Here is a 26,435-nt window from a genome sequence, read left to right on the forward strand (position 1 = left end):
GCAAAGCCAAGATGCTCAGGAACAGCTTCAGCCACCGAGGGGGGGATTCAGGCACCTCAAATCCCTGAACGTAGCACATGGATGTTGAGCTTCGAAGTTGATGGGGAGGCAGGAGACAGTGTTGGTCTTTGAGGTCCTCCGGAGCTGCATTTGCCCCGGCGCAGTCCAACCTTTGCTCCTGAGGCTGTGGCCACGGTGGAGATCACAGCAAGGACGTTGGTGTCGATGGGAGAAGGATCTGGCCCTCGGCCATTTGCAGAAGACTTTCAGTAAAGCAGCCCCGGAGGTTATAAATAGCCCCCGTGTAAAACGATCCTCTTGAGGTTAAATGGTCTCAAACCAGAAACCTCCCGGTAAGAGCAAACCGATCGTTTCTGAAGGGCATGCCAGGAAACACGGGAGGAGTGTGCTCAGCACCGAGCCCAGCGGGTCACATCCTGCTCTCGCCCTGGGTTCTGCTGCCCAGTGTCAATGTATTCAGTGGCTTCAGTCTTGCCCCTACCCCATGCAGACGGGCAGGGAATCGATCCCTTCCCCTGCCTGTCCCACAGGCAGCCCTCCTCACACCAGGATTCATTCCTGCTTTGGGGGAAACCAGGGCGCTTGTGAGTTCACCCTAGTGTAGGACAGGCAGCAGGACAGGCAGAGCCTCATCTCCCTTCAGCAGCGCGGCTTCCCTGGCCTCAGCAGAGCGGAGCCATTCGCCTCCGTTGAGGATTTGGCCTCATACTTCTCCAGTGAGGTCTGGAAAATGTGAGGTTTTGAAATGCCGGCTCTCCCGTCTCCGCAGCGAGACACCAAGCTGTCATTAGGATGTCTTGAAACGGTGCCTTATTACGGGGCATGCGAAGCCAGAGCCTTGCGTGCTTGCTTCATTCCGGGTTTTGTCTCCTAGCTTAAAAACAAATCAAGCAGCTCTCCGAAGTGAAGCAAGATGTTCAAGGGACTTGCTTTGTGCCTCTGCTGCTGCCATGAGGCAGTGCGGTGGTGACAGACGGGTTCCCCAAGGGGAACAGCCCCTGCAGCCCCCGGCTCTCTCCACGATGCTTTGCCCTTGTCCCAGCAGTGGGTCATGCTGGTCTGCTTTATCCCCATTGCGACAGAGGGGACTGCCCTGGCAGCAGCTCCTGTGCTCCAGCTTTGTGGTGGAAACATCTTCAACTGCTCAAAAGCAGTTGTGTGCATTGTCAAGCAATGTGTAGGGGCCTTGTGTGCACAAGGGCAACTGCAAAGTGATCTCAAACTTGATCTGCTCAGTAACAGAGCGAGCTGCTTTGATTAATGCACTTAGCATCCCCTTACATACCCTTCATACTGCTCCAGCAGAACCAAATTCCCTTGACTTCACAGGGAGAACAAACAGTAAATGCTGGATCCTTTTGCAAGCTCCATCCTGCCTCCCCCAGCCCTGTGTTTGCTGAGCGGTTTGGGAGATGCTGTCTTTGCTGGTGAAGAGCTTTCAGATCTGCTGAGCTGGAACCCAGTCCACCATAACCAGCTTGATTTCCAGTCCGCTACTTCAAACCAGTGCAATGTTTTTACCACAGGCCAGCCATCGGCAGAATGCCTCACCATGTGCATTTAAAGTAAAAGCTCTCTCTCTTTTTCTTTCTAAATGCACATTTTTAAAGTATTACATTACTTTTAAGAAGCCTCTTGGCATAGGCAGCCAGTGCCCTATTGTTTCCGAAATGCAACGTGGCTCCTCTGAGGTTAAGTCCTGAATTATGGGCCCGGCAAATACCCTGAATTGCTGCTTCCTAATCCCTGTCCAGATCGACTTATGGTTTCTTTAAAATATCCGTTTCTTAATGGATAAAAACATTCTACCATGGGCAGAGACTAAATTGTTTCCAAAGGAAGCTAGGCAAGCATTAGTGGGAAGAAAACATACTGTGGGATTCAGCTTCAGCCTCAGAGGAAGGAGCGCGCTTAAGATGGGTTTCCTGCCTGCTTTCAGGCTTCTGTGCCTATCTTTAAACTGCCTCTCTGCTCCTCTCAATTACTTTTGCCCGCTGTGCAGTGAACGTCCCTTAGATGAGTGTGGTGTGTAACCGTCAAAGAGGAACCACGGGCCAGGGCTGGACTGGAGCATCCCCCTGGGGAGAGCCCAAGTACCCGCAGCCGCTGCCCTGCTGCTGATGTGCAGCCACCTCCGTGTCCCAGCCGCAGCTCAAGGGCTGCAGCTCCTGTGAAACAGCAGGAGAGTGGAGCAGCACAAGAGGCCCAGCCCCACTCCAGGGATCCTGTCCTGCCTTTGACACGGGGTTTTGGATGTGCTGGGATCCTCACTGCTAGCCTGGGGTCTGCTGCAGGAGGGCACTGCCTGCGTTTGAACCCCATCTTCTATTGCCCCATCAGCCTCTGCGATCAGCCACCGCTCCGCAGTGGGTTTCCCATGGCAGACTTGGCCTGGTCCAAACCTGCTCAGCAGGCAAGGTGGTCTAGCTGCAGGCTGGGTTGTAAATTCAGCAACTTCCTTTTATGTAGTCAGGGCTTGTTAATTTTGTTAATACCCTTTGAATGCAGGTAAAGAGCAAAGCGCAGGCAGGCCAGAGGCAGTGCCTGCCATCCAGGGCGCGTTTCCCGTCCAGCCCACCCACCCGCTCCAGTTAGCACCGTTAGCTTATTCATGAGCTGTGCGGGATGGATTGGCCGGGATTGGCTGATGCGGCCTCGGGATGCCGAGGGGAAGAGAGGAGCTACTGCGGGAGAGGAAACGGGGCGAGCCCGGCTTGTTTAGTCTAGCGAAGGCAGGCTGGGAGCGAGCTGATTGCTCTGTGTAAATACATCCAGGGGGTAAACAGCAGGGAGAGGAGCTAATGTAAGCTATGGAGGACAGTGCTGGCACAGGAGATGGGGCTGAACTGGCCCTGAAAAAACCCAGACTGGACGTTAGAGGCAGGGTCCTCCTAAGAGGGCAGGATGGGTCCAGAATGAGCATCCCAATGGAGGAGTTTGCAGAGGAGGCTGAGATGCAGCGCATGGTTCGCGGAGCTGGGAATACCTGGGAATCTCCATCTCACTGCCTGCGCGCAGCAGGAGGCTGCTGCCCAGAATATTTAGGGCTGATGGGAAGTGCTGGGAGAGGACTCAGAGCGGGGACTCGCGCTGCTCACCAGGGTACGTGTGTGTGTGCGTGGCAAGCACACGGTGTCTGGAGACAGCTCGTGAACTGAGGCGCGAACGTGCTTGGCAGCCTGGAGGAGGTGCCTGGCGATGCTGCGATAAGCGACCCGAGCGTTGTTGTGTTTTGGTTTGGGGTTTGGCTTTTTTCTCTCTCAAACTCTGCAGAGGAAGTACTTGCACCCAGTTCGTGAGCTGGTTATATCAGATACAGAACAATCGCTCCATGGGCGTGTAACAACGGATGCTGTTCACACCCTTGGGTTCTTTTTCTTTTCAACACCACCCCTCCATCCCCCAAAATAATTTTTTGCTCTATTTTTCGTGGTGTGGGAGGAAGGGGCCGCTCTCTTTTTTAGTTGGCCCTTACTTGGGAAGGAATGAACTTGTTAACACATGTGACGGAGGCGTGAGAGCCTGCCTGCCTGTGTGGGTGCAGAGGAGAGCAGCGCGGCTCTAGAGATGAGCTGAGTCTTCAGAGACCAAATGCATCTCTTGCATCTTCCCATACAGAGCAGATTCTCTCCATCCTTGGCCACCTGCCTCTCGTGCTCCCAGATGGAGCTGTTACGATCAGGGGAAGGAAGCAGAGAGGAAGAGAGGTCAGGAAAATGCTGAGAGACAAATTGGAGGTCCAAGCATCACAGAAACTAGTACAGAAAAAATAGCCAAAGGTATACACAGAGAGAGAGTTTCTGTCCGCGCTCCGTCTCGCACGTGCATGCGTACTATATACATAAGCATAAAGTATCATTAGTGTTTACACTGTCGTCAATCATCATGGCATTAGGCAGGAAAAGAGGGTTTTTTTTCCCCCCTGGGCTAGATTTTTCATGACAATTTTGCAAGGCACACATATGCATATAAATAAAATGGTGATATATGGCCAGGCTGTAGATATTTATATATTCTATACGCCTGGAGAGTGCCACGCTATCAAGTTCCCTCTAAACTTCCTTTATTCTGTCTGTGTGTACCACACACTGTGTATTTGTGTGTTGTGTACTACACACACATGCTTAGGCTTATTGTTGACCTCAATAGGCCACTTCCTGGTCCCCACATCTCTAAAATGGGGACTAGAGCGGTGTCAGGAGATGAGGGCTGAAATAGAGGGGCAGCCCTGAGGTTCATCTCCCGCTGCTGCAGAGGGAGCTCTGTGCACCCACCTCCTTCCCACCCACCCAAGAAAAGCCCTGTATTGCCTCCACGGTGCAAAGCAAGCTGCCGCGTCACTTGGGTGCAGTTGTTTTATCTGGAAGGAGCTGAGCAGCTTTGAAAGCCTGTTTCTGTCCAGCTCCATGTGGGGGGGGAGCTTGGGGGTCCTCAAAAGGTGCAAATTGCAGCTGCACAATTAAACGCTGGGGTGTGTCCTGGCCTCCGTGGTCCCCCAGCAGCACAGCCCTAACCAGGAGACAGTGGCATTACTAATCAGGGCTTTGACCTTTACATGGCTTTTATTTAATACACATTCCACACTTCCCCAAACTCCCATCCAAAACATTGACATTTCCGCTGATAGATTGGGTCAGATTTTGGAGTAGTTGGGGGACTCAATTCACTCTTACAATGGTTAAATTCTTACAGCTAAATGGGCTTATTCAGTTAGTGCAGCAGCTGGTGTGATTTCGAGAAGAAAATAAACATTTCCTTCAAATATTTTGATTGGCAACTGGACAACTGAAATACTCAAGCTCAGATTGCCAGGGCCCAAAAAAGCAAATGGGGGCTGGACGGCGAGCAAGGGAGGCAAGCGTAGTAAATCCTCCATAGCAGCAGCACGCACATGGGTGAGAGATGCGCCGGATGCTGCCTGCTCTGGGGATGGGGCGATGGGTGAGAGACAATGGGGTGATGGAGCGATGAGGTGATGGGGTGATGCAGTGATGGAGCTACGGGTGATGGGTGTTTTACAGCCTGCGATTGGTGGGGGCTTGAAGGGCACATGGGGTTCGTGGTTCAGCTTCACCCACACCCATTTCCCCATCATTTGCTTGGTGCATCACTTGCTCATCGTTTGACGTTGTTTGACGTCCGGCTGAACGTGATGGAGGATTGCTTTGCTGCTGAGTTGGGTGTTACGGAGAGCATTAAACGCAATGGTTTATTTGGACCTTGCTGGGGCTGTTTCAGTAGAGATCTCCTCAGCTGTGAGGCAGGAGGGATGATGATGCAGGCATGGGGCTGTGTGGCTTTGTCCTGTGTGTATTCGCGAGGTGGAGGGGTAGCCAGAGGTGAAGGAGCTGGGATGAAGGAGCAGCCCAGGATGAAGGAAATGGGATGAAGGAGCAGCTGGGATGAAGGAGCTGGGATGAAGGAGCAGCCCAGGATGAAGGAGCAGCCGGGATGAAGGAGCAGCCTGGGATGAAGGAGCAGCTCGGGATGAAGGAGCTGGGATGAAGGAGCAGCTGGGATGAAGGAGCTGGGATGAAGGAGCTGGGATGAAGGAGCAGCTGGGATGAAGGAGCAGCCGGGATGAAGGAGCTGGGATGAAGGAGCTGGGATGAAGGAGCAGCCGGGATGAAGGAGCAGCCGGGATGAAGGAGCAGCCAGGATGAAGGAGCTGGGGTGAAGGAGCTGGGATGAAGGATCTGGGATGAAGGAGCTGAGGTGAAGGAGCTGGGATGAAGGAGCTGAGGTGAAGGAGCTGGGATGAAGGAGCTGGGATGAAGGAGCTGGGATGAAGGAGTTGGGATGAAGGAGCGGGGATGAAGGAGCTGGGATGAAGGAGCTGGGATGAAGGAGCAGCCGGGATGAAGGAGCAGCCGGGATGAAGGAGCAGCCGGGATGAAGGAGCTGGGATGAAGGAGCAGCCGGGATGAAGGAGCAGCCGGGATGAAGGAGCTGGGATGAAGCAGCTGAGGTGAAGGAGCTGGGATGAAGGAGCGGGGATGAAGGAGCTGGGATGAAGGAGCGGGGATGAAGGAGCTGGGATGAAGGAGCGGGGATGAAGGAGCTGGGATGAAGGAGCTGGGATGAAGGAGATGGGATGAAGGAGTTGGGATGAAGGAGCTGGGATGAAGGAGTTGGGATGAAGGAGCTGGGATGAAGGAGCTGGGATGAAGGAGTTGGGATGAAGGAGCTGGGATGAAGGAGTTGGGATGAAGGCTCAGCCCCGCACGTTCCGGCCGCTCCCGCACCGAGCCGCGGCTCCCCCTAGCGGCCGCCTCCTGCCCAGCGACCGCGGCGCCCCCTGCTGGCGGAGGGAAGGCGCGGCTGGGGCTTCCCCTCGGCGTGGGGGGGGCAGCACGGGGGCAGGGTCCGCGCTCCGCCTGTGCCGTGTCGCGACAGGGAGCGGGCACGGCCCGGCTCTGCCTGCCGGTGGCTGCTAGGGCGTCACATGGAGCAGTGCAGGGCTGCCACAGCCCGGGAAGGCTGCACCCACACCGCACCCCCCATGGCACAGTGGTAGATGCAGCAGTGGGGTTGGTTTGGGGGCTGTTCTGGGGTTCTCGGTCTCAGACCGGCGTTGTTCTGGGCCAACTTTGACCCTGAGGCCCAGTGAGGATGAAGACAGCAGCCAGTGCATCCCCGGCCCCACAGCAGCACGGTGGATGCACTTGTGTCTGAATCGGTATCAAGGACCAGCTGCTGAGTTTTACAAGTTCAGGCCAATGTAACTTAGACTGTAAAAAAAACCACCCCAAAACCCTTTGAGTGCTTTCGTTACAGAGGGAAAGGGAAACGTGCCCTGAGCACTTGGGGTTTAGTTCGATTTGCATTTCATGGAATATTATTTACAGGCATGTGAAAGTTACCACAGGAGCACGGCGCGATCGCTCTTGGGAAGGCAGCAAGCAGCAGCCTGGGGTTTCGGGAGGGGAATTTTGAGACTGCTTTGCCTCGGTGTACGGCAAAACAGCGCAGCCAGCGGTGCTGCGACGGGCTCCGGCTGAAGGGACGGGGGCTGAAGGGACCGGGGCTGAAGGGACGGGGGCTGAAGTGACCGGGGCTGAAGGGACCGGGGCTGAAGTGACCGGGGCTGAAGTGACCGGGGCTGAAGGGACGGGCTCTGGCCAAGCTGCTTCTTGCAGAGCCGGTCCCCACACCTCGGCTCCCCGCGCCCGGCAGCAGCTCTGATGCTGCTCCTGCAGTAGCGCGGCTCCGGGACGGGGCAGAGCTCGCTGCCGGCGGGCGGAGGGGCGAGACGAGGCGGGGCTGGTCACTTGTGAGCGCTTTTCGCTGCGTTGTGCTTTTGCAGCCAGCCCGAGCACGCTGAAGGCTCCGCACGGCGGCCAGGCTGGGTGTGAGCAGAGCGGCTTTGAGCTGCTCCTCTCTTATCTCGCACCAAAGCCGCAGCCACGTTCACAGACCGGGCGCTCCTCCACCTTTCTCCTCCTGGAGCCTGCGTGGGAAGATCCCGCAGAATGGCCGGAGGCGAGGGAGGAACCTCCCATCCCCTTCTCCTTCCAGCGCGGTGGCTGAAGGACTCGCCTGGGATGAGAAAGAGGGTTCAGCCCCAATCCCCTCCCGATCTGCACCTCCACAGCGTGCCCTCGCCACGAGTTAGCTGCAAGGGATTAGCTCAGGTGACTTCTCCTGGGGAAACACCGCAGGGCCTGGAACACCGGCCCTGAGAAGTTAAAAATGCTTCATTGTAATAAATATATATAAAGCACACGTCCCTGTGCAGGCAGAGCAAACAGACAGCCACATGATGCGTGTGGCTGTAGATACATGCATATCCAACACCAACACGCATGTTTGCCGTGCTCATCTCACATGTTTTCCTGCTCCGAGTCGACTTAAAATCCAGCTGATGTGACAAAAAAAAGGCCGCTGAGGCCAGATGACGTTGCATTGCCGAAGCAGAAAGGCATGATGCCCCTGCTCTTAGCAAGGGAGAACAAGGGGTCTTGGGAGCAAACAGAACCATTGAAGAGCCTCCTCGAGGTGGCCAAGGCTTTGGGCTCAGTGCAGCAGCCAAGTGCTTTGGGCTAGAGCTGCTCTTTCTAGGGGTTTTCCTCTCGTGAGGGTGCTGGAAGGCTGAGGAGGGCACAGTCGCAGCGTTTCCAGCCGTGCTGTCCTGCATAACCCATGCCAGAACTTGGCGTGCTCTGCTGATGTCCTGGGGACAGAAGGTTTGCTCTGTTTGCTCTCCCTGTAGAGCAAAACTCATTTCTTTTTGTCTCAGATGCACCAAGGCCAGAGGTGTGCTGGGCTCTGGGAGGAGATGGCAGCAGCCTTGGGTCAGCTGGGAGTGCCACAGGAAAGCATTGAGGCCCCCAAAGGACCTGCTGGTGGGGATTCCCATCTCTAACATGGGCTTCCTGCAGGAGGACGGGACCCGGCAGCACTGAGTACAGGTCCTTCTCCAGTTACAAGCTGGCTGTGACCCCCTTGGGTTTAGACCCCCCAAGAAAAGGCATGGGGGGCTCCGAGGGAGCTGGGTACCATCCCCACCACTCTGACCCAAGTCTCCCTTCCCCAGCAGAAGAAAGCCTGAATTTCTCATTCCCTTCATTCTCTTGGAAGGAGAAAAATACACAGAGAAATCAAGCAGGGGATACTGTGGCTCCTGGCTTGGGAGTTTTTAGCTGTGTGTTTATCAGCTTCATCCCCTGATGGTATCAGCACGAACAGGCCACCCACAGGAGGCTTAGCAGGCTGGTCTGGACTCCAGCTTTTCCTCCCGGTCTCCGGGTGTGTGTATACACACCACCGACCATCCCAGGGTCCGGCCGTCTGGGGCCCGCATCCATTTATTTACTACACAGCTGATGTAATGGCTAAACAGTTTTTTTCTGTGTTTATGGGGTGTGTTTTTTAATCTGCCAGAGATGAATCGAAGTCAGCTCGGTCGTGTCCCTTCTTGGATAGGAAACGACAAATTTTAGGACAGGAAATGGGAGCAACTTAAACAAATGGCTTTAGGGGTTTTTGTATTTAAGTTCCCCGGCAGATCCAGGAGTTGCTTTTCCCTCTGACTTTAATGCCTTGGGCAGGGGATGGTGCAGGCTACAGGACAAACGCTACCAGCCTCCAGGACAGAGCTCTAACCACCCGCTTTCTTCCTGCCCCCCAACAGGCACGTCAGAGCTGAGCCCCTTCTCTGACCCTCGGCAGTTCGACCGCTCCTTCCCGACGCTGCCGGCTCTCACCGAGACCAGGTTCTCCGACCCGCGGATGCATTACCCCGGCGCCATGTCTGCCGCCTTCCCCTACACCGCGACTCCCTCTGCCACCGGCATCGGGGGCATCAGCATGACCAGCATGCCCACCACAACGCGCTTCCATCACACTTACCTGCCACCCCCCTACCCCGGCTCCACACAGAACCAAAGTGGACCCTTCCAGGCCAACCCCTCTCCCTACCATTTGTACTACGGCACGTCTTCGGGATCCTACCAGTTCTCCATGGTGGCAGGCGGTGGCGAGCGGTCGCCCACCCGGATGCTCTCCTCTTGTACAAGTGCCTCAGCAGGGAACAACTTAATGAATCCCAACCTGGGCAACCAGAATGATGGGGTGGATGCAGATGGGAGCCACAGTAACTCGCCGACGACCATGACAACTACTGGGAGGATGGACGAGTCGGTCTGGAGACCCTACTAGGAGGAACTCAGCTGGGCACTGATACCTTTAACTTAATCAGCCACCGTTATGTTACTCCCTTTGACAGTGAATAGAGCAAAATGATGCCTAGGGAGAAGGTAAACCAAAGTGTCCCAAACCAAAAGCAAACCAGGATCTCTGCATGCAAGCATAGGCAAACATCAAGCGAAGATGGACCCAAGACCGACATTACATTTCAAGATGAACATCCACTTGAGGCTTGAATTCGTTGCTTGATGTGGTTCTTTTCATATGTTTTCAGTATGTGGATTGTACATAGGGGAGAGAAAAAGAGAAAAGGACATGTGGAATCAGATGTTTGTTTCTTGCAGAACACTCCTCAGTCATCTCACTCGCACCTCTTCCCCGCACAAAGAATTCAAAAGTTAGGAAAAGCTCATCCTTCTTCTGCAGAGTGTTTCAGAGAAGAGAGCAGGGAATCATCCAAAGCCATCCCTCTGCCACCGCAGGGAGACTGAACTGATAAAGCAAAAGGAAAAAACCAAAAGGATAACCCCTATTGCATCCTCCCCTTCCCTGCTGCCAGCGCAGGGCCCCAGCCACCAAAGAGCTGCGGGCGCCGCGAGAGGGTCGGGTTTGCAGCACTGCCGCGGGTCAGCCACGCGAAGGAGAGCTGTGATGTGATTGTTGTGACTTGCTGTTGACGACAGAGGTTCTATTGTTCTCTTCCTGTCATTGTCGTCACTTTTAACCAGTAACGTGGCTGAGCCGGGCCGGGCTGCGCCCTCGCCTCGATGTTTACATGAGATGTACTTTTCACGAGACGTGTTTCAGTTTTTGTTTGCTCTCCCGTCCTGACCTCACCATTCGGCTCTTTGCTCCCCTCAGCACATCTCAGCGATGGCGTCTGCGGTGAAGGCGGCGTTCAGGACAATCCAAGATGTATGAGATGCACTTCCGTGCGCGTTAGCTGCAGAAAGGACTTCGGAGCTTTTGGCATGACCCTGCCACTGGTCTCTGGGTCTTCCTTTCGTTCTCTTCGAGGGGCAGCACATGCAGCTGGTGGCGAAGCATCATATTTTCTGTGATGATTCTTGCCCGTGTTTTCAGCCAGAGCGGATGGACACGTGATGACTTTGTTTTTGTTAAGAAGCAGCTTACACTTGTCAGTTCATACTGAAAGCTCTAACTGAGATTTGGAGAAAGGAGCAGTTTCTACTCAGTCCCTTGGTGGTGGGAATATTGTGAAGCAATATTATCTATCTAGCCTTTTCCAGGTCCTCGCCCTCCAGTCCCCTGAGTGAGCCTGAGCACGGGTGTTTTGCTGTGGCTGAATAAGCTGAAGAAGGGGTGCTAAGGGTACCACCAGCCTGTTGGTGGCTGCTTGCATCATGTGGCATTAGGAGGAATCGGGTCCCCAGGCACCTCACAGGTGCTGGCAGGCATCTGGAAAGGTGGCTGAGGTTCCCAGGGAGCACGTATCTATGGTACCCTCTGCTCTCCAGCACCAGAAGGGGACACAGATGGCCCCAGTGCCACCAGTAACCAAGATCTGGGGGAGAGGGGTGGGGGGGTGTTCGAGCATATGAAAGTTGAAGCTCATAGCTGCCCTCCCGGCCCCTCTGTCTCAGTGACACCATTACAGCCCATCACCAAATCTCAGTTGGCAGCTTGTCAGCACTCGGTTGAAGTACAGAACGTTGTAATTGCACTACCCCGTCATGACTGGAGCAAGACATGCTGGCTTAGTTGGAAAGATGCAATGACCACTCATGAGTTAAATAAGCAACAAGAAGAACAACTCTTTTAAATAAGAAGAAAACTAAAGAGCCCTACCCCAGCCAAACTGCAACCTTCGCTTGCCGGTGGTGGAAACTGGACCATGGCAGCCTGTGTTCTGATGCATTTACGTTTAGCATCCGATCACACCACTGATTGAAAGCACAAAGAAACCAAGGCATTCGTAGTACTAGGTTAATTTAAGACTGTTCGTAGTGAGTTTAAAGAATAAAATGATAAAAAGAATGGCAATGATGTTGTTATGACATATTGTCATGTGAAGGTGCCGACGTGTGCACCTCTATTGTATGCAAGTGGCCGCAAGACAGGCCAAAGGTTTTTGCTTTGCACTATAATTTGCTTTTTTTAAAAATGCACAATCGCTTGTACAGTAAAACCCCTTTGTCTGGCTCACAGAATATTTAACTATAAAATCTAATTTTTGGTCTTATTTGTTATAATAATATAATTCTTTAATGTGTTGAAGGATCCAATTCTTAATAATGCTTCTAATACTTGTATGTGCAGGGTAAAATAACAACAGACAGCTAAGGAGATGAGAAGAAAGGTCTTTGTAGATAAAGAAGGCTAAATTTGCTGGGTTTTTTAATGGTGTCTTATGATGGACATTAAAATTGCTAGTGATACCAAATAATGTGGTTATTTGTGTAATATACCAGCCCTACTTGAAGGTAATGCCCTATATTTAATATGTAGCCCATCTTTTTAATCTGTAGCACTTGTGACTGGGGATGGGGGAGGCAAGGAAGGAGGGAGAGAAAGAAGAGGGTCTGCTCCTGTTGAAGTCGCTGGCATCGGCTCTCTCTGGAGGAGCCTCTGCTGTGCTGCCTTCAGTGAGAACAGAGCCGGCTCCTTCGGGAGCACTGGTACAAAGCCATAGCAAAGCGGTCAGGTCTGCTTTTCTGCTATCGGTGTCGACGCTCTTACCCGGTGTACGTGGTTATAGTCAGGCCTCCGTGTATCATTTTAATGACTTTCCATGTGGAATAATAAATGTATGGTTTCAAGTCTCTCCGGTGCCTTCTGCCTGCTCACTTCTTACAGTGCAGAGGGAGGCTCCTCGCGCTGCTCGTGCTCCAGGGTCTGACACCAGCACCCCACTGCCAGGCTCCGTGTTGGGGGTGTCCCGGCTGCTGCAGGGGTTCACAGGGAGGTGATGGGGGGACCCGGACACCGAGCTCTGAGCAAACCCCTTTAGGCTTCTCCAAGGAGGGGTCTGGGCCACTGGCCTGCACTGGCCTAGACCTGGTGACCCCTGCATCCCCAGCCCAGCATCCCGCACCCTGGCCACTGCCTGTCATCACTGAGCTGCTTCCCAAGACACAAAAAATCCAGCAGAAATCTTAAACAGGACCCAAATTCCCAGGTGGTCCAAGCCCAAGCCCCTTAGCACTCAGTACTCACCTACAGAACCCATCTGAGACCCGTATAGCAAGAAACTGAAAGGAATCCCAGCCTACAACATGTAATGCCAGCCTCTGCTTTGCAGCAGCTCCATGAGTGTAGGCCACAGCACTGTCCACACAGGAAGAGGGGAAAAGAAAGAAAAAAACAAGGAAAAGCCCAAAGAAAACCACAGTAAACGCTAATATGGGTGAGAACCCAGCTCCACAGCCTGGCCAGCACAGAGAGGTTTCAAGGCAAACCCTAGACATACCCACCTCTTCTTCACAGCTACTGGGCAAGCAAACACCCCGAGGTGAAGCTGTTCTGTTCAGGAGCTTCCCATTCCAAATCCATCGGTTCTTTACTCGCAGCCTCGTTTAAAGCTGCAGTGAAAAGAGAGAAGGAAAAGAGGAAAAATAAAAAGGGCTTCCGTGGAAAAGGGGCTTTTGAGAGGTGCAGCCCCTCTGCAACCTGGTTTTGGTGCTAGTGCCGATGGGAGAGTGAGGCTGGGGCTGGACCAGGCACTGTCACTCAGGGTGATGCTGGACCAAGCTGGTATGGGGGGACTTGACAGCAGCTAAACCAGAGCTCAAGGAACCAATGGTGTTAAATGTGCCCAATGCCTGAGGGCCAAAGGGTGTTACTTTTATATGGGCATTATTTTTATATGGGCCACCTACCAAGCACAGCATCCAGGCTGCTGCAGATGCCAGGGCTGCATCTCGCTTATACGCAGGTTTCACACCAATTTAACGAATTTAAATGGGGAAGCTGGATCCCAGCATGGCAGCGTGGGATGTGGAGTGCAGCCGCCTCTCCAAAAGGCCCCTTGAGCACCCAGAGGGCTCCTCCTGGTCCAGGGAGACACCGGAGAACAAAGCCAATAGTAATAGTGTGGGAGCAGACATGTTTGGGGTTTCGTTTGCAAATGAGAACTGAAAGGGCAAAAAAAAAAAGAAAATCCCTGGAGCTTGGATGACTTTTTTGAGCATTCAGACATTAAATTGAGTGGAGTTCGGGCTGAAAAATCTCCTAGGAAAAATGAAGAATGTTTCCTTTGAGAACAAAAGTCTCAGCAAAAATCTTATTATATTCTCTTTCCAGACCAAACTCTAAACCCCAGCCTCTGGTTTAATGACTCTGTTGTTTCCAAACTGCCTGTCTTAATAAATAAACTCTCAACTTACAAAAAGTCTCTGTGCTGCGCGGGACGTGGGGAAGGAGCCTCCTGTGCTGCTGCAGGGATTCGCCTGGCCCACACCATCTCTTCCCTTGTCAAAGCCCTTAATGAACCTTGCCCAAATGAACGACCAGCATCCTTAGTGCACAGTCCGGTTCCTCTGAAAGAGTGGGGACAAAGAGCCCTGCATGGTGCTGAGCACCCCCAGAGACTCCTGAACTGGCAAACAACAACCCCCATGGACACACATCACCACCAGCTCCCGCTTCGGCATCACCTCCACGGGCATCATGGGGGTTAATCCTGCTGCCGGGCCGTCCTGCTGGAGAGGATGAGTACTTTGTTGGGGTTGGGGTGGTGTTCTGTTTAAAAACAGCCTATTTAGAAACTACACGGTGGAAAACATGGAAAATTCATTAGGGTGTCTGGGAAAGTGTTAGGTTACAACGTCATCCACATCTACTTGCTCAGTGGGACCTCGCGCCTTGGGGGAGGTAGATATTTATATACATGTATTTTATGTATAGGAGTTCTTGGGGCTTTATTTCTCCAGTGAGCTCCCAGACGGGCACCAAAATGAGCCTTTCCACTTCTCAGAAGCTCTTCCAGAGCAGAGCTGTCCCCCTTTGCCTGCAGTGGTCTCTGTCCCTGCACCCCCCCCGTGCTCCAGCCCTGCTGCCATCCCCGGGGCTTGGGACAGGCAGGAGCTGCTCCTGTGAGGGGCAGAGGCACAACCATGCCAGGACCTGCTGGCCATGGGCCTGGCTGGCGCGGGGCTTGGCGCGGGTGGGAGCTTGGAGAGGAGCCGGGCGGGAGGAGAGCTGGGAGCGTGCCCGAGCTGTAAAACCTGACAGAAACAATCCTTCATCCCCGATTGCTCAGAGTCCTCGAGTTTGGTGCAGTACAAAAACAACCCCATAAAAACATCGTTCCGGGGTCACAGGAGCTGCTTTGTTCGGCTGCAGCCGGGATGTTTCGTTTTCTAGCTCCGCTTCAACTCTTTCTCTCCCGATGCCACCATTAAACCCTGAACCTCAGCTTGTTCAGCTGAAATCACCCCAGATCTTTGCATGTATTGCAGAGGGGATTCTCCAGTTACAAAAAGGGGCTGTGTTTTCCCATAAATAGGACTCCAACAACAAATCCTTGCAGCTCAGCTCGTGTATTCCCCAGAGCCTCCTTGCCCTGGGGAATACTCCTTGCCCCCAGAGCCCAGCCCATGTGCAGGGAATAGGGCCGTGGCATGGCTCTGTAAGGACTCCCGCACAGCAAGGCAGGGCTTCGGACACTGGGTTGTGCGGAGAAAGCAGCAGCCAAGGCCAGGGTAGCTGGAACTTCAAGGGCTGATCCCATCCTGGGTGCACTGTGGCTCTGCTGGGTGGGGAATGGTCCAGTTGGAACAGTTTGATTTCACTTGTGGTGAGTTTGGGTCACTTTGCAGTGGCAACCTTGGAAATCTCTCCCTAAAGCCAGTTTGGGATCGAGGCTGCACTTGGGGATAAAGAATCAAAAAGCAGTTTGGAATAAGAACCCAAATACTTCTGCCCAGCTCAGGAGTGTTTCCCAGCACTACATTTAAACCCTGTTCCCTGAATCCCCATCAGCCTCCTCGGATTCCCCCAGTCCCGCAGGGATGTCATCAAGTGGAGCCGTGTCCCTGGGGCACACATCCCGATGGCACTGAGAGCAGCAGCCACATCCGAACACACACACCCCCCCCGCCAAGCGCTGCCTGTGCCATCCTGCACGAGGGCTGTATTTAATACACTGGGCTGTATTTAACCCACGCAAAGTCCCCTGTGAAGTGTGAATTCCCTGACAGCGGCACACTGAAGCGCAGGGAAGGTGTTTTCTTGCGCAGGGGCTGGGCTGGGCCAGGAGATCAGAGGAGTTTACATCAGAAAAGGCTCATGCCCCGGGAGTCTTTATTCTTGGCTTAACCCACAGAGGCTACAAGTGATGCTGGTGACACGGCGCTGGGATCCCGGCTCGCTGCGCTGACAGCACGCGAGCAAAGCAGCTCCACTTCAAAGCGCTGGGGCAGGGAAGGACGGAGGGCGAGGGCTCATTAACCTCGGGAGCGCGTTAGATGGGGCGATAACGGGCTTTAATTAGGCCGGGGCAGGGGAGACGAGGCCGCGTCCCGGCGGGAGCGTGTGCGCGGTGCCGGAGCGGCACAACCCCAGGTGAGCGCCCGCGGGCTGCACCTGCCTGCGTGGGCTCAGCACACGCGTGACGGGGCATGTCCGTGCTCGGGGACGCGCCCGGCGGCACCACCAGCACCATGGGATGAGCTGCTCCCACAGGGATGCTCTGCTCTGGCCTTGGGAGAGGGTCAGGAGCATCCCCCCCCCCCCAGGGCGCTGCTCCAGCCGCCGGGGGGTTCTGTCCTGCTGGGTGCTTCCGTGGTGCTGCTCCTCCACATTAGGAATAAATGCTTTACTCGAGGGTGCTGAGGCGCTGGCACAGGGTGCCCAGAGAAGCTGTGGCTGCCCCATCCCTGGCAGTGTTCAAGGCCAGGCTGGACACAGGGGCTTGGAGCAAGCTGCTCTAGTGGAAGGGGTCCCTGCCTGTGGCAGGGGATTGGAGCTTTAAGGTCCCTTCCAACCCAAACCAGGCTGGGATTCTGTGAGTCTCTGAAACCCCATCATCTCTTGGGTGAGCAACCAGCCCAACCCTGTGGTGGCACCGGGGACAGCAAAGCGGAGTGGTGAAAGCGCCGGGTGCTGGCTGAAACTCCTGGCTGTGGCACAGTGCAGCACAGCAGGAGAGACCAGGAAACACCTTTTTGGCCTGGATTACCCAAATCCAAGCTCTGTCTGCATTCTGATGCTGAGCGAGTGAGCAGCCAAGGGTCAGGGCGGGCTCTCCATCACGGCACAGAGCTCCAGTGATCCGGTGAACCCTTCTGCAGCCCCTGCCTGGGCTCTGGCTGTGCTCCAGGAGGGATATTTCACACTGGTGCTACCAGGCAGCATATTTCCTTTCCATTCTAGCAACTTGCAAAGCCCCCTGAGTCCCTGCAAACATATACAGCTAATTCTTTAAGATGGGGAGGAAAATAACTGCGGCAGAGCTGGGTTTGGCTGCAGAGGGGGACCTGGAGGTACCGTTCCAGGTGCTGTCCCCAGGGTGGCTGCAGCCCGTCCCCCCCTTGGCAGGTTTCACTGTTTGCCTTTGCAGCCGGAGGGTTTATTGCAGCCGGGAACACCCACCTTTTTCTTCACTGTCTGCCATGAAATCGATACAGCAATTTCATTTCTCAGTCATAAATGAAATGAGCTGTAAAGTAAAGTTGGGTGTTTAAGCCAGAGTGAAAGAATGAATTGTTCTAATGGGGGATGTTAACGAGGGGATTAAATGGTGCTGCGGAACACAAGGGTCCCTGGGCTACCCCCAGGGCTCCCCGAAGCCCGGCGCTGGTCGGAGCTGTGTGGTCCAACCCAGGTGGGCGCCCTGCAGCACCGGGGCTTTGGGTGCTGGGGGCCAAGGGCCAGACCCAAGGGAAGTGTGGATGGGACCATTGCTGCATCTCTGCTGGTCCCTCTTCAGCAGCATCGTCATCACGACAGCAGCTGCTTCCATGGGAAGGGAGAATGAAAGCACATGGAGAAGAAAACCCCAAAGAAACCAAAAGGATGTTTCATAACAACAGCGTTTCAGCTGCCCCAAAGCACATGGTTTTCTACCCATGATTTTTTGGGGGTGGGACATGAAACCAACGGCAGGGAAGTTTCTGCTCCAGAGGCTGGGCAGTTTCCCCACATGGGATGTTTCCCCAGGCTGGGGAAAGGCTGGCACTGGCCTCTGTCACCCAGGATTCACCCAGCTACACACCATTGACTATTAAGCCCAACATTTGGTCTTTGCTTTCCTGCTCACAGCCCAGCCTCAGGAGCCCTCCTCTCCCAGGACCCCATCTGTTCTCCTGCCCTGGCTCCATCATCTATTTTCCAGTGAAAAATAACCCAGCATCGACCCAGGGCAAGAGCGAGCACGTTGACAAGTCCAAAAATACGAGGCCATATTATCTTTAAACCATTAAGCCAGCCCACAGTGAAAGCCCTATTGGGCCAGGAGGAACTCCAGCCAAGTTCCCGCGTCCGCCCCCCGCTCCAGTTGTATTCCCCTGGAAATCCTCGCAAAGAAAAACACAGGGCATGAAACATGCTTGGTTTTCATTAAAAGCCCTCGAATGTGAGGGGTTCTGTGGCTTTCAATGGGGCTTTGATTCCTATAGATGATGGAATGTTTTCAGAACGTTTCAAAAATGTTCTCCACCTTCCTATCTTCTATCGGCAGCAACCGCGGCGCTGCAGGGGCAGACCCTCGCCTTCCCTTACCTTGGGGCTTCACTTTCAAAATACAACTGTGTTTTCTTGTGGCTTTGGAAGCAGAGGAGATAACCCACACGGGGGGGGGGGAAGGAAACGGGCTGGAAACACGGCAGGAATTTTCTTGAAGGGAGATTTTTATTCCTTTTGCTTCATTGAGAGAAAGCAGATCACTCAGCACCCCCGAACCAACCTGATCACGGGTGTCAGGGAGCACAGAGGCATTTCCAAGACATCGCTGGCTTCATGGAGATCGTTGTCTTTGCCTAAAGAGATCATTTCTTGCTGTTACATCAGTGCTTCCACATGCACCAGCTGGTGGCTTTGCTGAATGCCCCTTTACATGGCACGAGCCTTTTTGATTTCTTTAGTGATTGTAAAGTAGGTTTCTGGCCTTTACATTTTGAAGGTGAGGTTTAGAGGGCTGGACTCAGCCATGACATGGGGAGCAGACCACTTCCAACTGCTCCTACCTCAGCCTGGCACCAGTGATGCCTGAAGAGCCTTGGGATGCTGCTCCTCTGCCCCGCATGTCCCCTCCAAAACCAGGGCTGGTCCCACGAGGCACAGCCCCATTGTACCAGTGTCCTGGGGCCTGGATGCCCACACTGGTCCCTGCAAAGATCTTTTTTGCAGCCCCATGGGTCCTGGGGGCTCACAGCCAAGCCAGGCCCTGTCTCAACCCAGCATCACTGGGAGCCAGAGAGCCCCAGTGGAGCTGGCACTTGGGGTGGCGTCATGGAATCCCAGCCTGGTTTGGGTTGGAAGGGGCCTGAAAGCTCCTCCAGCTCCAACCCCTGCCACGGGCAGGGACCCCTTCCACTGGAGCAGCTTGCTCCAAGCCCCTGTGTCCAACCTGGCCTTGAGCACTGCCAGGGATGGGGCAGCCACAGCTTCTCTGGGCACCCTGTGCCAGCGCCTCAGCACCCTCACAGGGAAGAGCTTCTGCCTTAGATCCAACCTGAACTTCCCCTGTTTCAGCTTGAACCATTCACCCCTGTCCTATCGCTACAGTCCCCGGTGAAGAGTCCCTCTCTCACAAAGAGAAAGCTTTGCGCTTTCTCCTGAAGGATAAAACCAAACCAGCTTTGATGCATTTGGCATCTTGGAGCCGTGTGAGGAGGTGCGAGCCCAGCCCTGGGCGGCTTGTGCCGAAACACCCGCCACGGGCTGGTTGGACCGGTTGTGCTGGCTGTGCAGCGCCGGAGCACCCAGACACGCCGCGTTCACCCCTATCTCTGCTTCTTCCCCCCCTCCTTATGTCAGCTCACCTGCTGGGGTGTATTAAAGCCTCATCTCAATTACAAGAGTCATTAGTCAACACCCAGGAAAGGGCCACCCAGTCTGCGGTGGCTGGGTGCCACCGCTGGTGCCCGGCCCCTGCCCAGGGATCACCGGCAGCGCTCCCAGCCCGTGTTTATCAGCGATTCCTTCCACGGGGATTAGAGGAAGCTGAGGGATTTGAATAATCCCGAGGGAGCCGCGCGCACGCCGCCACGGAGGCGATGGATGCCAAATCCCAGGGTGCCGCAGCTCCAGACCCGATGCCTTTGGAAAAGCAGCTTCTGGCTGGCTGTGAAGCTGCTCCTGCAGTGGTGTCCCCGCACATCGGTGTCCCCGCACATCGGTGTCCCCTCACATCGGTGTCCCGGCACGGCAGTGGGGTCTGCCTGGGGTTGGAGACATGTGGGCTCCACTGGCTTTGCCTGCTGCTGCTCTGCAGGCAGGGACAAGCCTCTCTGCCTCCAGCCCTGTATCAAAGGGGTAGGAAGCACCATGGAGTTAAAGCTTCTCTTCCACGCCCCCCACCCCGGGTGTCCCCAGCCCCTGCCCCAGCTCTGGCGGCCGTTTCCCATCCCAGCACCCGGGAGGCAGGCGCAGGCTCTGCCTGCCAGAGCTCACGTAGGCAGGAGGTGCCACCTCGACGGGATATGGGATGCAGAGGTTCCCCTCACACAACAGGCAGCAACCGGGAGCCAAAGGCATCATCGACAGGAGATGTGGCTGGTCCTCATAAGATGTGAATGCTGAAGCCCCCTCCCTGGCCCTGAGAGCCCACGAGCCATGAGCAGACAAATAAATGCCACCCAGCTCTACCTACCACAAGAAATACAAACATAATTAATTTTTATATATATATAAAATGAACTTTTAATGTGTTACCCTTAGCTAGGAGCACGGTTACCACCTCTGCGGCTGTCGCCCCAACGCCGCACATAAAGAGGTCATAAAACACCTTCTTGGAACCTTGATGGGTTTGAGGATCCCGTTAAGCAGCAGCAGGGGTGGGCAGGGTTAATGACCAAGGACCTCGCACGTGTTGGCCACACTCCATGGCAGCATCCCACAGCCGGCAGGGGCAGATGCTGGTTTTCCTGGAGCTGGGAGCCACATCTGGGGCTGCTCCGAACCCCATCAGGTCCCTTGTTTGGCTCCAATCGAGCTGAAATTACCCAAGGCAAACGTCAAAGGCCCTTCTGTAACCCAGTGCAGGGTTGAGCTGCGCCTCCATGAGCTCCAGCACTTGCCTGCAGGGAAAAATTGCTTATTAGATTAAACTCAAACCCCTCTTCATGAATTCTCTCGCTCTTCCTGAGCCCAATCACTTTAAAAGGCAGAAGTGGAATAAAACCACAGGATGGCATTAAAGCGCCTCACCCTTCACAGGAGATATTTCAGCCTTCTGAAACCTCACAAATAAACTTTGCTGTAAAAGTTTGACTTGTGGCGCAGTTTTGGCAGGTTCAGACCCCCTAAAGAGCCCATTTCCTGCGCTCCGGATTGCTATCTGCAGGCTTGGGAAAATATACAGGTGGATGGAATAAATGCTAGCTCTTTGCTCCCTAACCTGGCCCTCTGAGTCAGGAAGCTGCTGTGCTAATGCAGAGCTCAGGGCTGCTCCAGGAGGGACCGATGTTCCCGGCTGGAGAACATGGAGCACATGGAGATGCTCAGGATAGGCTTAGGGAAAAATAAGAGTTGGGCCTAAAGGAAAGGGCTGGAAACCAGGCTCAACCCCAGCTTCCCACTGCCTGTGCTGCAGAAAACCTGAGGACAAGCAGGATGGAGGGGACGGAGTCTCCCTTTCACCAGGACACTCGGTTTGCCTGTCCATGAAATGGTCCCTTGGCAGCAGCCGGAGTCAGTTAATGCCCGTTTGCAGGAGCCCTGTAGGGCTCTGGCTTCAAAATTGCAAAGGAATTTTTATTCTTGGTTTAAAAAAGAAAAGGGTCATAAATAATAATTATAATTTATGGGATGCTTATAATTACAATTTATGGAAGCCCAGGGATGGGAGGCATCTGCCAGCACCGGTGGTGGCAGCGCTCCATCCTGCCCTATCCCCACTGAGCCCACAGTGCGGGAGGGACCACAGGACCAGTGAGCCCATGGAGCTGCACCAAGCCAGGTCCAGCTTTCGGACCAGGATTAATTCCCCCGGTAACCGTCCAACCCCACTCTCTATGGGGCAGAGCTTTGCTCTTAGCGAGATGCTCAAAGTGCTTGTCCTTTGGCTGGGAAAAGTGGTCTGGCTGGGAACCTCCTCCCCTTCTGCCAGCATCAGCAGCCTTGGGGGCTTGGATATATCCTATCTTATCCTACCCTATTGTACCCTACCCCATTCTCTCCTTTCCCTCTCTCTCTCTTTCTCTCCATGTATTATAAACAATCCTCCTATTTCCTCTCCATCCACCTCTCAGTTGCTGCCCAGGCCATTCCAAACCCCCTGGGGCTGTTTGCCGTCACCCCTTCCCACCCCCCCAAGCCCACCCAAGGGTGCCTGGGGATGGAGCAGGATGGGGAGGGGAGATGGAGGGATAATGCTCTGGATGTATTTGCCAGCACTGGTCCCTGCAGTTCAGCTCTGGAGATGGAAAAAGTACAGCTGGAAGGAAGCACAGCCCTGGGGGAGGCTCAGGGGGATCTGCCTTGCCCAGAGTCGGACACTGAAACCCAGTTTGATTTCCAGCTGCAAATGCCAGGACCCCACTTGTCTGGGAAGCAAAATAGACAGGCCTGAAATATTGATAATAAATTATATATAAACCCCCCAAACATTAAAAATGCAGCCAGGCCCCTTGCTCAGAGTGAAGGTGGGGGCATGTACGAGGGGTCTTTGGTTTTACTCTGCATCACGACCCTGTAGCTGATGTGCATGGCTGCCTGCAATTCAGGGCAGTGCAGGCAGTGCAGGCAGGGCAGTGCAGTGCGTGCAGGGCAGGGCAGCGCAGGGAGGGCAGGGCAGTGGCTGCTCTCTCTCCTTCCTATCTGCTTAGGCTGCAGGTTTTTAGGACGAGATTTTTGCTTAGGACCATCTTTATGCCTCTGCCAATGTAAAGATCCTTTTTAAACTCGTGTTGGCACAAGGACCTTTGCAAGAGTCAGAACTCGCTCCAGTTCCCACCCCGCTGCCACCAGCCCCAGATCAGTGCCTTTTCACTCAGTTCAGCTCCCCCAGAGCTGTGTTTGCTTCCCACGGGTTATCAGGATGTGCTCGGGCACCCCGTGAGTGATGGACCCCAACACCAGCTCAGCTCCTGCCCCAAAGGCCACCATCTGCTGCCCATGAGACACCGGCTCTCTTGGCTCTGCTGCTCCCGCCCGCGTCAGCCGGGCTCCGGAGCCCTACAATAACCCTGGTGCTGCCAAAACCACGGGGAAATAAAACATCTGTGAGAAAATAAAAGGCGAAATTGGGAGGAGGGGGGGGGAACCAACACAACGCAGTGGCAGCGCTGTTCCTTTGGTGGGAGCCATACCCAGCCTCGGGGCATGAGGAGGAAATTCCAGCCTCGCCGCCTGCCGCCACAGGAAGATGCTGAAGGTGCCCGGAGAGCCCCTGGTGAGGAACGTGCTGTGCAGAGGCCGGGCTGCCCGGACAGCGGCCCCGGATCTGCCTTTTGGTCTTTGGATTTTCCACTGCAAGCCCAGACATCGGCCTTGGCCTTCCTGGAACACCCAGGCAGGAACTGACAGGAGCTGACATCGCATCTCTCAGCCAGCACGTTGGATGGATGGTGGATGGATGGAGGGGTGGCTGGATGTTGAGGATGTCCAAACAACCTTTCCAGAGGAGCAGGAGTATCCCGACTTCCCATGCGAGCACGAGCAAAGCCACAGGGATGCAGGGTTGGGAGCAGGGAGCCTCTTTGCTGGTCCCCTCCACTCCAGAGAAGCCGTTTCCCACCGCGTGGAGCCCAGGCAGCTGCAAGGGATGGGATTGCTCATTCCCACAGGGTTTGCAGCTGGTTCCCTCCCCAGCTCCAGCCTCCCCTCCCAGCAGGATGGAGCTTTGCCTGGCAGAGGCCAGTGGGGACCTCGCTGAGTCAGGCAGGAGGGATGTGGGATGCAGCCTGTTCCCAGGGCTCCGGCACGGAAAGAGCTGGAGCATCACTGCAAACAAGGGCAGACGCTGTCTGTGAGCCCTTGGCCGTCTCCAGCTTGGCAGGACCATGAGCTCCAGACTCACCCATGTCACACCAGCCATGCTTTGCCCATGTCCTGGAACACAGACCCATCCCACCATCCCGGACCTGGCTCCTCCTGACAGCCCACTGGGCTTGACCAGGACAAGAGGAGAGCGCAGCCCATCTCGCCCCACATCACTGGAGGGGAGAGAGGAGGAAAAAAAGGAACCTGAACCCAAGCCCACATGCTGCTGGTTTCTGGGATTGGTTTGCATTGACCACAGGACAATTGCACACATGTCCAGGCAGCACTCCCCTGTCGAGGGCAGGAGGGACACACCATACCCGGCACCACACACCCATTGCCTTCCTCTCCCCAGCAACACAGCGAGGGTGTTACCGAGAGGTTTGGCATCCCCCCTGCATGCACCAGAATGCAATAAGAGTATTTCAACTTGGAGAACCCCAACCCACTCCCAGCACGGCTGAGACACAGCAAAACCAGTGTGGTTTGAGAGCCGTGGTGCAGCATCACATCTGCTCAGCACACCAGCCTATGGTCCCCAGTCGTCCCCTTCACTGCCATCAGCTGTGCAGCCCAGCTCAGCACCACAACCTGGTTTTCCTTGGCCATACACACCAGACCAGGAGCTGATGTGAACCAAGTGGCTGCACCATCCCCAGCTCGCAGGGACATTGAGGGGGGACCGGGCAGCGCCAGCGCATTGTGCAATATCCCTGGCACCAGCCTGGCTTTGAAATGCAAAGGCAGAAAGATCTGTTAGGTGCAGGCAGTGCTGTTGTGGTCTTGGGCGAACAAAGTACACAATATGAACTGGCTGCAATTGCTAATCAACAAGCAGATTCAGACCAAGAGGCAGCTCGCATGTAAATCAGATTTACCGCTAATTAAATGCACAAAGGAGATTTTTCCAGGCATCCAAGGTTGCTCCCGAACACCCACACGCACACACCCAGCACCTCTGCGCAGCGACGGCTCTTTTCTGCGCACAAAGCAGCTCATTTCCATGCGTGTGGATTGGGCAACGCGGCGTTCCCGTGTTCCCTTCCCTGCTCCCACCAAGGGCATGCCTGGCCTGCACAGTGGCAGCACCCAACCCGCCGCCCGCTTGGTGTCCCAAGCTTCCCCCCCTCCCACCAGTGGCTATCTCGCGGTGTTTGGATGTGACACACTTGGCAATGGGACAATTCCAGCCCATTTCCACGTTTGTTGAGCCAGTGAGGTCCTGAAGGTGTCGAGCTCCTGCAGGTTTGGGGGAAACGGTTGGTTTGAGGGACCAGACCCAAGAGGTCCCATTGCCCAGAGGCAGCCCTGAGGTCCAGCCACTTGCTGGTCGGCACATGTACCACGGGCATAGGAGAAAGTCACGTGTTGGTGTGAGGACATCACTGGTGATGCTCCGTGTGCCGTACCAAGGGTTGCTCTGGGTCAGTGTTTGCACACACCAAAGCAGGTGCTGGAGGGGCACGGGGAGATTGGAGCTTGCTTCTTCCCACCCTGTACAGTGATGGCAAGGGACAGGAGGCACAACCCTGTGCTCAACAGCCGGGTGCCGGAGCCTAGGAGCATGCAGGGATGGCTGAGCAGCAGACCCGGCCGTGTCTCTGTGTTTCACAACTGCAGTGGCTTGTGCTCCCCCCCGCCACCACCCACAGCTCGGGTGTGTTTGAAAGATCTAGATGTCGACTTTGTATCTCCTGCTCATCTCCAGTTCAAGCATTCCTTCTTGTTTACTGGTGCGCTCCCAGTCACAGGATCCCAGTCAAGGGAAGGAGCTTTCATTTCCTAGGGACATCTTGCATTCATTAAGATTTGTTGTTATTGACTTACAAGGCTGCTAATTCTCAAGGTCCAATTTAGCCCTCAAAACCACTAACATGTGTGCTGGGGAGTTGCTACATCACTGCCATCAGCCAAGAGTGCTGGCCAACGCAGCACGGCTGGGCATGGAGGAAGCCCCAGGTTGAAGCCTTCTTCTCCATTACCCTGGTGCTGCAGAGGTTTGGGTCCTCTCTGTCCCAGAGCACAGCAGGGATGGCTCCGCTCACAGACAAGCTCAAGTATTTGCCCTCTGCACATGGGAACAAGAGTCGATGAAGAACAGCCGCGATGCTGGGGGAGACACCATAGGGTGACAGCGACACCGGGTCCCCCCACTGCAGCGGAGCCACGGGCACAGCCGCGGGGCTGCAGCCCCTGACCTGGAAGCAGAGCACAGATGCCTGGGGTGGGAGGATGACCCCATCTCCCCGGGGCTCATCCACCCATTGCCGAGCCCCACGAGACAGCGCCGCAGACGCCGGCTCATCCAAGTGGTTTGAGAAGTTGCCTCAGCCACGGAGGAGCTGCAGCAGCTGACCACAGACGGGCTCCGTGTCTGGGCCCAGCACGGAGTCAAACAGGTTTTGCCCAACTGCCCATCGCGGGGTATCTCTCCCTGCCTGCGGTGCATGGGGAGCCCGCGGGGAGGGCAGGTTCCTGCGCCGCCTCCCCGCAGCCCCACGCACTATATTTAGTGATCCCAGCTCCCCTGGAGCCCCTCGGGGCGCTGACTCACACCAGGGGTGGATTGAAGTGGGGCGGCTGAAGCAATTCCAGCCGCACCCCGGCGGGAGCTGCAGCCCCCACTGTGGCTCAGCCGGGAATTACGCGGCTCCGGAGCC

General features: G+C 55.0%; 1 protein-coding gene across 1 annotated transcript in view; it reads left to right on the forward strand.

Annotated features, from left to right (window-relative positions):
• Positions 1–11,067, forward strand: part of RUNX3 (RUNX family transcription factor 3) — a 34,524-nt gene extending 23,457 nt beyond the window's left edge. The window contains exon 5 of the mRNA XM_057415071.1: positions 9,155–11,067. Within this exon, the coding sequence (XP_057271054.1) occupies positions 9,155–9,681 (527 nt within the window). The 3' untranslated portion in view covers positions 9,682–11,067. The remainder of the gene's footprint in view (positions 1–9,154) is intronic.
• Positions 11,068–26,435: the final 15,368 nt, after the last annotated feature.

Source organism: Pezoporus wallicus, unplaced genomic scaffold (genome assembly GCF_028554395.1).
Source record: "Pezoporus wallicus isolate ANWC-B61680 ecotype Strahan unplaced genomic scaffold, APGP_CSIRO_Pwel_v1 contig_9561, whole genome shotgun sequence".
Lineage (NCBI taxonomy): Eukaryota > Metazoa > Chordata > Aves > Psittaciformes > Psittacidae > Pezoporus > Pezoporus wallicus.